The sequence below is a fragment of the Aulostomus chinensis genome, chromosome 16 (genome assembly GCF_037954235.1).
Source record: "Aulostomus chinensis isolate RoL2024-O1b breed Wild chromosome 16, RoL_Achi_v1.0, whole genome shotgun sequence".
In the NCBI taxonomy this organism is placed as follows: domain Eukaryota; kingdom Metazoa; phylum Chordata; class Actinopteri; order Syngnathiformes; family Aulostomidae; genus Aulostomus; species Aulostomus chinensis.
In genome coordinates this window covers 23,961,467-23,979,019 of record NC_141335.1, presented here as the reverse complement: position 1 = coordinate 23,979,019, position 17,553 = coordinate 23,961,467, and the positions used below count along the sequence as shown (strand labels likewise).

Genomic DNA, 17,553 nt, shown 5'->3' with positions numbered 1-17,553 from the left:
ATAATCGTGTGAATGACAGGAATAAACTGAGCAAACATGAAAATGGTGAGAGTTTTAAAATCCTACAAGGTCTCCAGAATTGTAATTTCCTGTTTTTGTACTCTGAGATCGCAGGTCTAGATCCAGCTCACATTTGGTCAGGAATGTCGTAGGAACTGTGAGTTGTTGTTTTGTTTTTGTTTTGTTTAAATGGCGTTGCTGTGGGGATTTGGCCAGTTTTGATATTTCGGAAACCGTTGTCCCTGGACTGAGCATGGTCAGATCTTTTCACAGCCTGAAGTCCTTGAAAAGCTGAATTTAATTCATAGTGGTAGTGATTGATGAAACTACAAACGTCTGTTTTTCATCAAATTAACACTGTCTTGTCTTCACATGATGAACAATATCTTTATATATATATATATATATTAAGTGTGTTTTGTCTAGCGCCACCTTGTGGATTTGGTGTGGAACATTATCTTTTTTTTGTATACTGTATACTTGTGCAGTTTTTGGTAGTTACCCGTTGATGCTACACCCTCTGAACAAGCCAGGAGAAGGTTCTGCTCTGCTTTCACTGTGGTATGCGTGGTACTGTCTTCATATGCCTATGTTTGTTACCGAGAGCATTTGTACAGCAACTCCACGGTCATATTGTTTACACCAGCTGATCGGTGAGGATGACCGTCCGACCGTCACGGCGACGACAACAAAGGACATCCCGGCAGAATTTATGAGGACGCACAGAGGATGCAGATGAGGAACACAGTGATGAAGGGAGGGAGCTGGGTCATCACAACCGAAAGTGATGGAGGAGAATCCAACTACGTGGAAAACTAAGATCTGAGGAGTGCAGTGCTCTCATGTTATGGACAAAATCCTGACATTGGGATTTCAGTGTGATTGTGATCAAAAATCTCCAACTCAACTGTTAGAGGAGACACTGCCTCATCCTGCACACAGATCCTTCAATTTTCGATATAATCAGAATAACATTTATGAATTAACTCTTCAGTGTTTCACCAAACATGAATCATGTTTCACTTACTTGCAATGGTACATATCCTTACATGTCATCAACACTTGCTTTTACAGAGTAAATTTAATGAAAAATTAAGCCATTGGGAATTTACTGACTCACTGGTTAGTAAAACTACGAGTATAACATATTGTAATGCACAACACAAACCTGACTTTGTTCCCTTTGTATACCCAGAGCTGCACGACTCCTTTATGAAATTACAAATCTCACAGCTTGACTGTTACACTGGTTAGGTATCTGTTTGTGACAGAGGGACCACAAAAGACTGTTTATTCCAATTGCCAAGCCGTTACTTACTCAAACACAGACGGGAATGTCTTGCCTTTGTAATCACTGTCCTTAGGATAATTTGGAGAGTGTGTGGCACATGTTGTTGGAGCGAGAGCGTGCTTAATCTCTCCATTCGCAGTGTCTCTCCATCAAATCCATGTTGGGTGCATATGTCTTAATTGGAATGACAGATAATAGCATCTGTGAAGGCCACATCACTTTTGGTCGCCCTGCAGCTGTGCCTCCACAACTGTTTTTGTGTGTGTGTGTGTGTGTGTGTGTGTGTGTGTGTGTGTGTGTGTGTGTGCGCGTGTGTGTGTGCGTGTGAGTGCGTAAACCATCCTGACATTTGAAAGATTCATGAAGCTCTCCTCACCCGCTCAAGGACCTGCTTGCACAGACCCCTATGGAATTATGATGTAGTGTCCCGGCTGTTTGATGCCCTAATCACAGAAATGATGAGCTACAGTTGAAATCAGGCAACGTTGCAGCGTAATGTTGTTCACTAGTCAAGAATAAAGGGGCTGTGTGTGCTTTGTTGTGTACATTTACTACAAAACAAACTAGACTTTGAAAATGCAGGATCCTCCTCTGGAAGGTAACCAGCAGTTTAACAATCGTATTCTGCAGTTTTCAACCGCAGGAGATGGTTTAGATCCCATCCATCTGTAGAATTCTAATGTAGTCAGCCTTCCTGTCGTTAGGCCGCCTCACCAGATCCATCATCAGCATCCCTCAAAGGGTTTTTCATTGGGGGTTCATGTCACAGAGGAAGATCAAACCTAGATTTTCCTCACAACTTTAACATGGTTGATGTTTCCCAGCAGGGTCTTCCCTTTAACATGCAACCTTGTCACTTCATGCTGGCGCTGAGCTCCAGTCCATCACCACACATAGCCATGTCCCGCCTGCAGCAGCATCCAACAACAGCGACGAGGCCTCTGATTTCCTTTGGTGCTGCAACAAAAACTGAAAAGCTCATCTTCAGTCAAATAAATAACATAAAGATATTATTATGTTCTCTTGTAGTCTTTGATATCACACGCTTTTTGACACATTTTCCATGCAAATAGTTTATGTATTGTCTTGGAGACCCTTGTGCAGAGACAAACATATATAGAGCTGCAACAGTGAGGTTCCAGAATTTACAGTCTCATTAATGATCTCCACGTGGGATTGGATCAGCATCGTCATCCAAGTGAGACTGGGAAATAAAAGCATAGTTATAGTATTAGTATGATATCAGCCTTGCTTTTGTTCACAATCTCAGAGAGAACTACATTACCCTAAATCAGTGTACCACCCACATCTCTGATTGGTGGAGCATGCTGATGCCATGGAGATGTTTTCCACTCCCACCAACAACAGGTCAGCTGTGGAGTTACTGCTGTCACACTGAGCTGGCTTGTTCCTTTGAAAAATGTTGCGTTTTTGTTTTTAGAAACACTGGAAAGATGATGTTTTATTGGTTTATATTGAGATTATATTTTGTAGGCTTAGTAGCTTCTTCATTCGTTCAATGTTTTTACACGAGATTAAATGTTTGCTATTTTTCCTAAATTTTTCCAGATTTTCTTTTTTAAATAATTTGGTTGTTGGTTGAGAATTTTCTGAAATTTCATTGGAGAAAATGAATGTGCCACTTCCAAGATGGAGTCGTACTTAAAGTTTACAGCCTTTGTTGAGCTCTGTGTCGGCTTGTTCTGGTCTTTAGGTTGACAAGCTGTGAAAAAGACTTGTTTAGTACTTCAACTGCTTCATCTCACATGTGTAACTGCTCCCATATTTAGTTTTTTTTTTTTTAAACCCAAGCCCATTAAACCTGGAGAAAGATCAAGTGGCGGAACTAGCGAGGCTGTTGAGAGCAGTATCACCTGGCAGCTCACTGAAACTCTGAGGGATGTGATAAAAAGGAAAGATCAGTGGGAATAGCTGCGGGTGCTGCTCGGTGACTTCCTCCCTCTGCCTGTCCTCCACGCTCCCTGTACACGCCATATGCAGTCTACAAGTGCAACATGTGTACAGCAAAATGATCATCACATTCCCAGCGTTCCTGTCCCTCAGTACAGGCCTGATGCATTCTCTCTCACATATAGAACACTCGCACCTGCTTCACCTTCTGTTCTTCACCGTAGAGCAGTAAAAATGGGTGCCAGCATCCAGGAGACGCTCTCCAACTAAGTGGTCTTTTCCTTCTCTGGGAGTGATTCTTGACATTTGAAGGGAGTGTGCACACTGTATTGCACCTTGCTTCTTGTTTGTGTCGGATGTTGCATGTGTGACTCCGGAAGATTGAAACATCTCATTTTACCTTGCTGGTTAGAGCAATGATTGACAGCATGGAGACACGCCGATCGCCGCCTCATGAAAATGTCATGCTTCTGAGTCACAAAAGGGTCATCCACGCTTGAAGTGGAGAGAAAATGGTACTTCAGCGGCCTCGGCCCACATCAGAGAGGATTTATTTATGCAATGTAAAGTCCATGCATAAAACATATGTGTGAAATTTGAGCTATTAATTATGGTCACAATCAGCGAAGGCACGCCTGTGATATTGCATGTGCTGGTGATGCTCTGTCATCATCCTCTGTAACCGTTTCCCTCTTGCTCTTTACCCCTTAGCCTGTTTAAGTGTGACAGCATCTCAATGACGCTCACAATGGAAAAGCTCTTTGAAAGCCAAGTGTATGAATAATCACTGAGACACCCCTAATCCATTTTTAAGGGAAAGGAATATTAATGCACGAACAACTGTATCTGCTCAGCATGCAGCAAATGATTCTAGGTCTGTAAAAAGCCCCTCTTTCAGACTGGAGCCTCAGCAAGTGTTGGGGGATCACACTGCACTCTCCGTCACCATGACAACACCAGTTCCATGTCCGAGTGGGTGTGCACACTTCATTTAGTAATGTTCATCGACGAACATAAGAACAGCTGTGTGCATGCCGAGAGGGTCTAGCCTAGCAATCATGCCAAAATACACGTAATTACTGGAAATGTGGTCCCTCTTGTGGGTATTATGGAATTAGAATTCAAGTGGCAGTGGCTTTGATCTACTGTAGACAGAACACAACTCTGACAGGTTGTCATTTTTTTCTCCAAGTGGGCAAATTGCTGGTTGTTTTTGTTGTTTCAACAGTTTGAAGAGAGGGTGTGTAATTGGTATGTTGGAGGTGAAAAATACAAATAACTTCCACCGATTGTTTAATTGCATCTCAAGGACCCCTCAGGACGCCAGATTGGTCTTCTCGAAGTCCGCTGATTTCATCTCAGTGCCTGCACGGTAAAACACCCCCAAGTGCTGATGTTCCACACCCAGCTTAGCTGTGCAACCTCAAACTTTCCCTGCACCTGTTTGAGTTGCACAAGACTTTTTATGGTCAGTTCCTCTCTATGTTCAGGCATACAGAAGCATCCATGTATTGTTGGTACTTGCAGTATTTAGTGTATTTGAAGCTGGCTCCATCCCTGCAGGGTTTAACAAAAAAGGGGTTCGTGGGTCTTTTCCTGTGCTCCGTGGAGTGTTAACATTCACTCACTGACACCTCACCGAGACTGGTACTGGACGCTTTAATTTACAATCCCAGAGTTTTTCAAAAATGATCTCAGAATCTCAGTACATCACTGTCATATTTTTGGGTTGTTGAGTGACCGGCCAGATGGATGCACATGTTACACATTTTCCCATATTGAGTGGTCACATGACTTAGCGGAGGAGATTGATTGTAGGGGCTTATTCTGTCAGGAGTACATAGAATTCAAAAACATTCCAGCACATCATTCAGGCTTGCTTTTGTGTTGTTGCTATGATGTTGCTTTAGTATTCTCGCCGCGGTAAGAAAAACTTTGAATCCAGTATTTTGATCATTGTTCTGAAGCTGTCTTTATCAACTGTACGTCCTTGGAGAGCTGGATTGTTGGAGCCTCTGCAATCTCGCTCCACCGCTTGTTTTCCATCTGACAGGAGGTCCCTTGAGCAAACGCGGCTGACTGATGTTTGACATCATTTTTTCACTGACGTTACTTGACGTTGTCGTCGAATCTCTCTGTAATATTTCAACACATGTTTTCTGTTAAGGTGGTGGAATACGTTGCTGGTGTTGCCTGTGCCAACTACAACTTTACTTTGACAACACTTGTAGTAAATAGTCTTTTCATTCACATCAGAGGGTTTTTTTTAACCCAAAAACCTTTAAACAGCGGACGCAGCTTCTCTCCCAGGCTCCAGCTCCAGCGCATTACCTCGCTCTCCAGTTATCCTCCAACATGTCCAATTTTCTTCTCTGAAAGTTTCGTATCACTCAGGCTACTTGCTGGCTACCAGTCACAGTAGCGAGCGTTCCTCAGTGGTGCAGCAGGTAATGGGTCCCCTCTGCACAGCGCCATCTAGCATCGTTTGCCGTGTTCCAACTTGCTTGCTGGTATTGATGTAGATGTAAACCCAGTATCATACGTAATATCATATCAGGGGGACATGGCACCCAGCCCTAAGCTCAACACACAGATCAGTGGTGCTTTCCTCCATGCACCGAGTCAATCTGATGAAAATCAACTCCTTCAAGACCTGCATATGGAACATCAGCTGTCTGATTAATTACAAATAGAAATAATAAGACGCTGTTATAGCTGGAGCACAGAGGAAGTTTTCCATCTGAACTCGCTGAGACTTCCCTGAGGTCCATCGTGACATCGGATCCCCTCAGTGGTCTTGTGTCATTAGCATCAGCCTTGAGGTTGCCGGGCAGACCTCCTATGACGGCGGTTTTAGAGTGGGGGTGGGCCTCCCTTCAGACACAGCTTGGCTCTTTAGTTGACTTGCTTAGTTTCCTCAGAAGTTGCAGGGTCCCTGTGGGAATTTGATTCTATCAGTTGATAGCGTCTCTCTCTTCACCTCTGATCTGTCTGATCTCGCATCCTCAGCCAGCTCAGCTGCATATTGGCTGTTTTACATGATGTTATTTTGAGAACTGGTGTACAGTCCTACCCCCCCCCCCCCACTCCTCCTTCTCACAGGCCATGTTTGAAATTGGGAGGTATTCTTAATATTTTGTCCATCCCATGTATAGAAATAGTTCTGATTAAATATTAGGAACAGCGCAGCCGAATCAGCCTTCAAAATGACCACTGCAGTAAATCAACAGCTGCCTCCAAAACAGTTTCATTGAAAATTGAACACTAATGAGGGTTGGATTTACTGCAGGGCTTTTGTATCATTCTCTCCACTCAAGCTGCCAGTGGGTTCAAAGTTGTGGCTGATTGATGAGTGCTGTTCCAACCCTTTACATGAGCTACACGGTCAGAGTGGCAATACACTTGTTTTGCTTTGACTTATTATTAGGAACTCGTGATAAGGATCAGTTGCACTGTGTTGTTATGTTTTTTTGAGTAATGACAAAATTTCACCAATTCTGTCAGGAAGAATCAATGTAAATGAAACAATTACAGCTTCCTCATCTTGGTTTAAATATCATGTCTCAAACATAAACCAAGTACACTCGGACTTTTCTTTGTAGTTCTCACAATAACTCGCACATACTGGCTTATGTTACTGTTAATTATGTACACTGAATAAAGCTGTTTTTGTGAGTGTGTTTTGACATCCCCGACGAAGGTGTAGTGTAGCTGAAAGACTCTTGAAAGTTTCCATCCATGGAGAGCAGTGGTGTTAAACAGTGGACGCGACTCAGTGATTAATTAGCCCTTCAATGACAGTCCTCCTTCTGCTCTCCTGTGTTTTCTTTTCCTTTTTTTTGTGTTGTTTATATTTAAGAGAAAAATCAAAATGAAATTCAGTATTAATGGCACTGAAACTTACGCGAGCGCGATGCTGTTTGATTGATCTTCTGTCTTCACTATGCTCTGCTGCATTCCAACTCAAGTCTAATAGAGAAGTCGTTGCACAACACCAAGCATCCGTTACCTGGCTGGAAGAAATCCCGCCGTTTCACGCTACATCAAGCAGTCTTTCCTTCCTTCACACCTACATAGCAAATAAAAACATGCAAATAATTTAGTATTATTTGAGAAAATGCATATTACACTAGCTCAGCCTTCTCAGCGTGCTGCATTCAACAAAGAGTTAGCTCTTCACCTGCAATCATTAGGAAAAAAAAGCTCGTAACGTCAAGAGTGTATAAAATCATTTTGTGATCAGTCATACAACTTTATAGACGCATTTAATTCCATCAGCAAGACACTCACAAACCAATAAGCAGACAGTCCTCTCCCAACACAAAGTCTGGCTTATAAAAATAATGACTGCATTTAAATTCAATTTTGGCTGCATTTCTTAATGGACTGTAAGTCATTTTTTGCTTTGGTGGTTCTTAAGTGTGGAAGATAATTGCCATGGGCTGCTCGGTTTGATTACTGTCTGCTGGCTCTTTTGAATTATAATAGATCTAAACGAGGGTCCTTTTATCCATATCTCTTTGGTATTAACGGTGTTTATATTGTACCCGGAGGGTTGTTGGCGAGAATGGGACCATTCAGGAGCAGCTCCACTACAGTGGAACGTGTGAATTGTTATGATGTGAAACAGTAAAGCAGCTTCAAAGTCAGTGCAGGCAAGTGAAAATGAAAGATTGATTAGGCTGTGAAGTGCTGGCCCTGCTCTGAAATAGCACAGAACTTCACTTTTAAATGAAGTCAAGATATTTAAAAAGACTTTCAGTTGCTAAGAAAGTGGCGTCTTTGAAGTGTGCATGTCCCCTCAGTAGAGCGCTGAGGAATATTTTAGTAGGCTTGTCTAAGATGTTCACACTTGTTCTCCACAGTTGGTGTGTTAAGGGGTCATTTCATGTCCAAACCATCCCCAACACTTACCAAAGATCTCTTCCCACGAGCGATGTCTCCATGCCATCAGGAATTTTTCTATTTGTGCATCTATCTTTCTCTCTCTCTCTCTCTCTCTCTCTCTCTCTCTCTCTCTCTCTCTCTCTCTCACACACACCTTACAGTAACAGGAATTTGCTCTTGTCCCCTTCTGATCTCTAGATTTTCCTGCGCTTTTCACACAAAGACTGCTGCCTCTTAGAAGAATATGTCAAGATATGTGCATCTGAAAAGATCTGCACGAGGAAAATATATCCAGCATTACGTTTTACACTGAAAGGTTTCTCTTAGCATTTGGAGTGCTGAAGGATTTTCTGCCGAGGAATGAACGAGGGGAACTGGTTTGAACAGGGTTTTGACAGCCTCTCCTCTTAACCTGCATGAATTAAAGACTTTGGTGCACTTTTAAAACAACAACAGTTATTTAGAGATGTGTTGCACCTGCAAAATGTCAGAACAAGAGGCAATTTCATGTTTTATAGCACCGGGACAGAATTGCAAATGCATAACCAAATTGTCTGCAAGGAACTGCTGTTGCTTTGTATGCGTGTGTGTGTGTGTGTGTGTGTGTGTGTGTGTGTGTGTGTGTGTTTACACACTTTATTTCGTTATTGATGAACATGTTTCCTAGACTTTATTCAAACCAAATAAACTGTGCTTCCATTGTAAATTGTTCATTAATGAATGCAGACTAGAATTGGGGATCTTATTGCGAGTTACAACAGTTCAGGCAAGTCAAGAGGATCAAGTGCATCTTAATCAGTTGTTTAGGCCACAGCAGCTTGACTCAGTGATTCAACTTGGTACTGATTACCAATTTATTAACAACATGAAAACTTGCTTGAATTTAATATTTTTTTCTTGTTAAGAATGATTTTCAGTCTGAGTCGCATAGGATGATTACATTTTGTTGCATTTTCTCCACTCCTCACCCAGTAGATTAACAACCGTCCACATAAACCCCCAAAAACTTATTAGAAAAGTGCTGCTGAGACCAAGAAAAGTAGTGTGTGTGTGGTGGCTGTTCTGATTATGACGGGGCAAGAGAGGAAATCAGATGACATCCATATATGGGCAGAAAAGCACATCACTTGACTTCCCTCATTTCCTGTTTACAGCTCCAAGTTTCATATTTCCGACCCCGAATGCCGTGTGTCCCCTAACCTGAACCCCACGATTGTTTCTGTAACCATAGTGATGATGAAGGAGGCCTAACCTTAAAGCTGCTAAAAACACTGCTAGGAGTGGAAGCTAATTAACTACTGGTGGAATTGCAAAGGTATAGGTCTTGAAGGAGGTGTGGGCTGTGGGGATTTTGTAGGATGTGTGATAAAGAAGAGTTCCCTCAATTCCTTAATGACTTCTTCTGTGTCTGCGGAACAGGCTCTGTTCAGCTGTGTCCAGCAATTTACCCTCCCTAGTTCGCTTCTAATGAAATGAAATGATTGGATTTTTAAGTCCCAGACTAGTCCCGTGTTTATTAGAATCCCGGACCAGAGAATATTACTTTTCCGTGAAGATCTGATATTGTCTGATATTGACAGATTACTCACTTCCTTTTAAAGTATTTCATCATCCCTTTTTACTGCGTCCATGATTTTCCTAGCAATCACGCTTAACCCCCTCTGGTGCAGCAGGACCGTTGGTAATCTTCTCAACCCTGCTAAGGTAGATTGATGTGGCTGGAGATAATAGTTCACGTATGTCAGTAAGTGTTTGTCAGCAAAGAAGATGTACGCTGAAATGTGTCTGTGCGTTAATGGATGACAATAATAATAGAAGCTGAGGGCTCCACCAAGGGCTCCCAACAATGATGATAGAGACCTTTGTTGGATGGATTATCTGCCAGAGCTTTTTACTCTTGTGCTGCAAAGATCAGCCCTGTTTAATTTATGTATTGAAAAATCGTGCAGTCATAAATAACTCTTCAGAGCCTGAAACAGAAGTAGGATGGAAGCCATAACCTTTAGGCATTCGGACTTGTCTTCAAATGCATCTCGCTGTCAAGTCCATATCTGCAGCAAGCAAGGATTTGTTTGTTTGTTTGTTTGTTTGATTCCATACAGTTGTTGTTGTTTTCTTCCCCTCATTCTAAGTGATCAGAGATTGACTCATCAGTCCCTCCAAAGGTAGCGAGATCATTTCTGGTCTCAGAGATGTATGTGCTTGAGTGCTTTGGAGCTGTAAATTCAGCAACTGTCCTTCTCTCCAAAGTGAAACCTTCCAGAAACACAGCTGTATAAATATTTATCTGCTATAGAAGCGTTGAGGGTGCGAGCAGAGATATTGGTACTGGCCAGATAAAGACCAGCCCTTTAAATTTTCATGAATTCACCAGTAGTCTGTTTTGTGGCGCTTGCCCACACTCTAATTGGCATGTTACTGCTCTTGTAGTGAGGAACGCCATGAATTATGCACAAAAAACAACTTCACACGTGTGCCATTATAACCACATTGTGCTATTCAATTTTCAGGCTGCTGCTCTGTAGTTTAGACAGCTCCATTGTTATGGCAGCTTAGCCGGGGATCACCCGCACCTCTCTCTTCCTTACCTCCTCCGAAGGCCTCAAGCAACGCTGGTGAAAGCTGTTTGATTCCCCCTTCATTTTATCATCCTGACCTATTAAGCTACCAGACATGCAACTGAGCACTAAATTTAATCTATAAAAGATTTATGATCAAGTTGAGTAGCAATACAGCTTAAATTTGTTCTGTGAGAAAGTGAGGCTAAGTGTTTTATTGTAGAAGTAAATGGTGAGATTACACTTGAGGCTGCTGTGTTTCCGTCACGTGCCCTCATCTAACCGGGTCGGATTTTTCCGTCGTCATACTTTTACAGGGATTTAATATTTCTCTGCTCACAAAGTGGGACTCGCCGTGTTGAAATGCAAATGAATGAGTCATAGCTAATCTACATTTAATGAGATTTATCAGCCAATTCTGCTGAATGAAGCGGAATGTTGTTATTTTTACACTGTGAAACAGGCTGATTTTGAGTGAACACAAACACGCGCATCCATCTTAATTCCACAAACCCTCAGCGTGCTTCAGTGCAGCGTGCTCGGAGTCCCTCCTCGCGTAGATCTTGACCTGTCCTGTCCAGCGTTGAGAGGGGGAGTCAAGCAGTTGATGTCCCTTTTAAGACATTGCTTGGATTCGCTTAATTTTCCTGTCATCACATCACAATTAAGAGGCTGCATTCTGCGGTCCAGGTCGGACCTCGAGAACAGTGATTGACAAGAAGGACGTTAATATTTGAAGGGAGGAGAAGGAGAGATATGAATATCTGAGTAGATGGAATAATTGATTTTCAGTTTAAGCTTCCTTTTCAGTTACAGAATAAATGCACTCATTTCAGACTGAGGGTTGTTCACGCCATCCGGGCTCATTGTCACATTCATCATATTTTGTATATGATGCTGATTCGGAGTCGACAAAGTCACGTTCCAAATTGCGGCTGAAAAACAACGATGGTTAGTTGAAGGGGAGGAAAAGATCCTGGTTAGTTGAGCTAGTTGAGGTTACAGGGATCCCTGTGTGTGTGTGTGTGTGTGTGTGTGTGTGTGTGTGTGTGTGTGTGTGTGTGTGTGTGTGTGTGTGTGTGAGACCCATCTACCACCTCAGCCTTTATCCAATATTTCCCCACTTTAAAATGACATCACAGCTGTAAAAACAATACCTGAAAATGAAATATTTGTATGATAATGATACAATAACATATGATAATACCATAAGTCATCTTATGTCCTTCATTTTTATTTTGTTTTGGTATACTATTGTGGAGTTACGATGCACATCCTCTACCTGACTGCTTTATTCGTCTAATATGTGACAGGGTATTTGTGCATTCAACTCAAACGAATGGACCCGTATCCTTGTGATTGCCGCCCATGATGCGAAACAATTTCTTTGTGTAATCATTCTCCGTGATTTCTCCCAGCATTCATCTCGCAGAAGTCGTACTTTGACTCCTTTTGTTGAGTCTTGTTGTGTTTTCTTTCATTAAATATTGTAATATGTTGGTACTCTATCATTGCCGTGTTTCACATGGTCATCTGAGTTGTTGTTGTGAGATCACCTCCTGTCTTTTTTGGTAGCCTGATGTTCTAAACATTATAAATCTGAACTCATCTGATTTATCACTGTCTTGTTGTCATAATTACTGTGGCCACTAGATGGCATCAGCCACTTAAAGTCAATACTGATGATATTTCTCACTTTCATTGGCGACCGATCAGTTTTGGGGCTCAGCTGGTTACTGAATGACAGGCGTCGGCTTACATGATTCTCAGAAATGCAGCCGTAACAGAATTAATTCCTGTATTTAAAAAAAAAAAAAAATGATGTGTCATCCCTTTCTGACAGATGTGATCCACACTGTGGGCCCAGTGGCCAGAGGGCATGTGGGCCCATACGAGACCCTCGACCTCACCTCCTGCTACCGGAACTGCCTCAGGCTGATGAAGGAACATGGCTTGAGCACTGTGGTGAGTCGAATACACACCAGCACTCTCCAAGTCATCTGTGGACAAACTGGTCTCTTTTCTGTGCAGCTGGGGAACAAATAAAACAACCAAGTTTTTCCTTCTGTTGTTTCTTGTTCGACAGCGAGTAAACCTTCAGTGAGAGAGGCTGTCTTTGAAAATTTTGAGAAAATTTAGAAAAGGTGCACAGACAAAAAGGATTTAGCATCTTTCATTTCAGATACACTTCTGAAAAGCTTTAATCTTCTTTAGTTAAACAAAAGAAGCACGGAACACAACAAAATGGTAATGTTTCATGTTTTTTAAATGAAAGCTTGACTACTTTAGCTGGTGATTAAATGGAAAGCAAGCCTCTGTATCCACCTCTCAATATTAACATCCTTAGAAAAGATTCTGTTTTTCCTGTGTCATTGTTTGGAAAGCCACTTATAGGTTAAAAAAAAAAACAACCCTGACATTTTACTAATTCTTTGAAAAGCTTTTATGTAGATTAGTTTTTTTATTTATTGCCTCCGGCAAGGAGGTTATGGTTTCACCCGTGTCTTTCTGTCTGTCTGCCTGTCAGCAGGGTCATTTTTTTGTCTGAGCTTGGTGTTGGGGGGGGGGGGGGGGTGTAGGGCTCAGGAAGAAGTACTTTTTATTTATATTCAACCCAGTCTGATGTCAAAACATGAAAAGGCTACGTTTGTCCACAGTGCAAAACGTATCAGTTCTACGACAAAGGCCTAAAAACTGTGAAATGTGGATGCTTTTTTCCCCATTGGAACGCTGGTAGGTCATGTGACTCTTTCATGCGGGCCTCTCAAAACAAAAACATGGCGGCCGCTCCTGTCATTTTCTGAGGAAAGTGCCTTATTCCAAGATAGTTTTGATTTAATCAAGCATTCTGATGACATTTCTAGCGAGAAATATACATTTTACTTTCATAATCTTCGCTCAGTTCTTGTGTATAATCTTTGGTTTGTTCGTTATTACGATGAATCTTTCACCTCTCGGAAGAGAGTCGTTACAGTGTCACGTTTTCTGCGGTTGTTATGATTTAAACCACGGAAACCTAAATGCCGTTTATGTCATTGCATTTTGTCGTTACATTGCGTCGTTACCTGAGTTGATAATATATTTGTTTGGTTGTTGACTAATAAAAATAATATAAAACATATTGGCCCAGGAATTACCATCAAAATATAAAATAGCTACGCTTGTTTGTTGTTGTTTGTGTGATTGTTGACTACAGCTGTTCAATAAAAATAATTCCATATGTCCGCTTTCGTGGAAGTCGGCCCCCCGTTCTTCCGTGAGAAAATCCGGAAGTTGTTGCTCACTCCGTGGAAAAAAAAAACAAATATTTTTAATATTTTATCTTTTGATTAATAAGACAATCGACAAATTCGTTTAATTTCTGGATGTTTATTCGACCTACAAAGTCCATTTGTAACCATTATAGATCCACCAATCAGCATTAAGAATATAAACAATGATTCAAACTAGTGGGCGCGGTCTGCTGACGTCACATCCGTCACAGAGGCGAACTCCTGCACTCAGAGGTGGCCTTTTAGTTCTACCATTTCACGCTATATTGAGTGAAACAAACCACACTGATGTCTGGGTTAATCAAGGATATCATTAAAGAAATCCAAACTATTTGGCAAGTTAAATTTATCCTAACTGTTCTTCATATATTGTGCTGGTAATGTCATGTCATTTCTTTTCAAATGTAATTTTTTTCCGTTCTGATGTGTGTATTTTTACTGCTCCAACAAAGCTGTTCCTCTTCTGGGGTAAATCAATCATTCAGGCAATCAATAACTGACCGTCTCTGATGCTGTACAGTAGGTATTGCAGTACAACAACACTTTAATCCTTCCTTAAAAACTAAATAATTGATATTAAGCTTTGTTTCAAACAATAATAATTGATCAGAAATGAGGCCTGATGGGCTGAAATAGCAGCTTTGTGCTGTTCAGTGACTCCTGCTATAAAAAGGAGTCAAGGCGGTCTTAAAGATGTGAAAATGTTCCCAAAGATCCTTCTTCATGTTGGTCCTGAACAAGATTGGTGTCAGGCCTTTTTTCAAAGGAGCTCCAAAAGGCTCACTTAACCCTTTGAGGCCTGGCTGAGACATGAGGCCTATTGACCCTTTGACCCTGTTGCTCTTTTGCTCTCATTTGGCCTCTACAGTGGATTCAGACCTGAAACTTGAACTGTGAGGCCTCTAAAATTCATAAAATCGTAATCTGGTGGAATAATTCTAGAACCCCCTCCCAAACAGGAAGTAGCTTCAGGAAGGAGGTGGGGCTTCAAAGTTTTAAATATTGGTTTCTGGCAGAGGTGTGATCTCATCCCAGAAATCTCTTGGACACTTGGAGCAACTTTGACCAAGTTATTGATTGATAGACTTTATTGGACTTTGCCACGCCCTTTACGGACAGCAGAAAGGACTTGGGGGGTCAAACCAGCACAGATGCGATCCTTATGGAGGACAGAACAACGGCTCTAGGAGTGCAGAAGTCCCAGACCCTGATTTTGCCCAGTTTCACAAGGGGATAGGAATTTTCTCTTTTAACCTAGGAAGTTGAAATTTTAGTATGTTGTTCTGTCCTCCATAAGGATCGCATTTGTGGTGGTTTGATGTCGTTTTTTTAAATATTTTGATGGTAATTCCTGGGCCAATATGTTTTATATTATTTTTATTAGTCAACAACCAAACAAATATATTATCAACTCAGGTAACGACGCAATGTAACGACAAAATGCAATGACATAAACGCCATTTAGGTTTCCGTGGTTTAAATCATAACAACCGCAGAAAACGTGACACTGTAACGACTCTCTTCCGAGAGGTGAAAGATTCATCGTAATAACGAACAAACCAAAGATTCTACACAAGAACTGAGAGAAGATTATGAAAGTGAAATGTATATTTCTCGCTAGAAATGTCATCAGAATGCTTGATTAAATCAAAACTATCTTGGAATAAGGCACTTTCCTCAGAAAATGACAGGAGCGGCCGCCATGTTTTTGTTTTGAGAGGCCCGCATGAAAGAGTCACATGACCTACCAGCGTTCCAATGAGGAAAAAAGCATCCACATTTCACAGTTTTTAGGCCTTTGTCGTAGAACTGATACGTTTTGCACTGTGGACAAACGTAGCCTTTTCACGTTTTGACATGAGACTGGGTTGCTATATTTGTTTGTCTCCTTTAATTCCAGTAAATGAAGAAATGTGCTTCTTGCACGTATTTGTTCCACCTCTTCAAGACACATTTTTGCCCTTTAAAGCAACCAAAAGGCACAAGGTTTAGCGAGTGAATCACAGCAGCTTTTGATTCAACTGTTCCCACACAATTCACCGCAGGCAGTCTCATTCACACACCATCCCAGGCTCTTCGCTCTGAACCGCTCGTCTCAGTCTGGTCCAGATGATCTGTGACCTTTCATCACATTTTCAGGAGCAAACAAACTACCCACAGACTCATCAGAGGCCAATCAATGAAGTACGTACCCATCACTGATAGAGATGAGTGCCAGTTCTATTCTAGATGAGTGTGACCCACTCCCGCTCTGCTGAATAACACACACCTCTGGGTAGCAACTCAGTGGATTGTGAAGCTTGGTGACTAACGTGGCTACTGAAGTCATATCAGAATCGGCTGCATTCCAGCTGATTATAAGACTTCTAAGATGACACCGATGCGTAGAACATTGTTTTCCAGGGACAGATCGGTAGCATGCAGGCCTCATCACACAAAAATATCCTCCACATCATACCAATTCACTGTTTATTTAGTTTAGGCTTATTGCTTGATTTATTTATGTAATCGTCCATATATTTGTGCGACGCAGAGTCTGTGTTTTCACAGGGAGCTGTCTGGATCCTGTCTAATGTATTTATACAGCTGCTCTCTGTCGAGAATGCCTTCAGTGAAAACAGTCATGCGCTGTGATTGACTGGCCTTGCACGATGAGCCCAGCTATTACATTATCCTAACCATCCTTCATTTCATCCGTCCTTGCTGCAAAGATACCAGAATCCTGCTTTTTTTATTCTTACCAAAACCAAAATGAAAAAAAGACCGTGTCTGTCTTCATGCAAGAATGCAGCCTTAATGAATTTCATTCTACACTGCCTTGGAGAGAGGCTGGAAGAGTTCTCCTGAGCACTGGGCACACGTTTTTGGTCAGTTGATCAGTGCTAAACTCATTCTGAATCATCCGAAAGTGGCCTGCTGTGCTGTGTAACATTAAAAACACCCCAAACAGATCCTGCTGAAGACAGGCACCCAGCCAAGTGGGTCTAACAGTGGGCAAAAGAAGTGGGGTGGGGGGTGGGGTGGCTACATTTGGGAATCCTAGACGGCTCGGCTCCCTGATGGGGATTCCAGGACATTACAAAGGAATAGGAGTCAAAACAAAGCCTAACACAAAATAAACTTCAGCATGAAAGATTAAAAAGAAGCAGAGCTCAGTAGTTAATCCCTGTTTCTAAAAGCTCAAAGTTAGCCTCCAGGCTAAGAAACAGTACGGGTACCACAGTCACAATCTACACATCAAAATCTTCTTCTGACTGTAGCATGTCAAGACAAGAAGGGAAATACCACTGCATTTCAGAAGTGAAAATGCATTTCCTTTACCTTAGGGCAGCTCAGTGTGTGACTGAACATTTGCTAGTATCCCCAGAAGTCAGAAATTAGATAGAAGAGCTTTTCCTGTCCCTAAGTGATGTTGCACTGATTTACAGCTCTACTGGGAGACACAGAGGAAGATGGAAAATGTGAATTTTCAACAACCCAGGGTAATTCCTGTCTGCTGCTATAGGGCTGCTGTCCTCGCCACCACTATCATGAACAGCCTCCATCCATATCTGCAAATCTATTAAATCCCAGTTCAGTGGAGTAGCTCTCTGTAATGGATCGTGTGGTTTAGTGTTGACAGATAATAGGGTGA

At 41.8% G+C, this 17,553-nt stretch overlaps 1 protein-coding gene across 2 annotated transcripts in view; it reads left to right on the top strand.

Annotated features, from left to right (window-relative positions):
- macrod2 (mono-ADP ribosylhydrolase 2) overlaps window positions 1-17,553 on the top strand; it is a 439,675-nt gene that overhangs the window by 288,202 nt on the left and 133,920 nt on the right. For both annotated transcript variants that reach the window (XM_086180851.1, XM_086180850.1), the window contains exon 6: window positions 12,491-12,612. In XM_086180851.1, coding sequence (XP_086036977.1) covers window positions 12,491-12,612 — 122 coding nt within the window. The remainder of the gene's footprint in view (window positions 1-12,490; window positions 12,613-17,553) is intronic.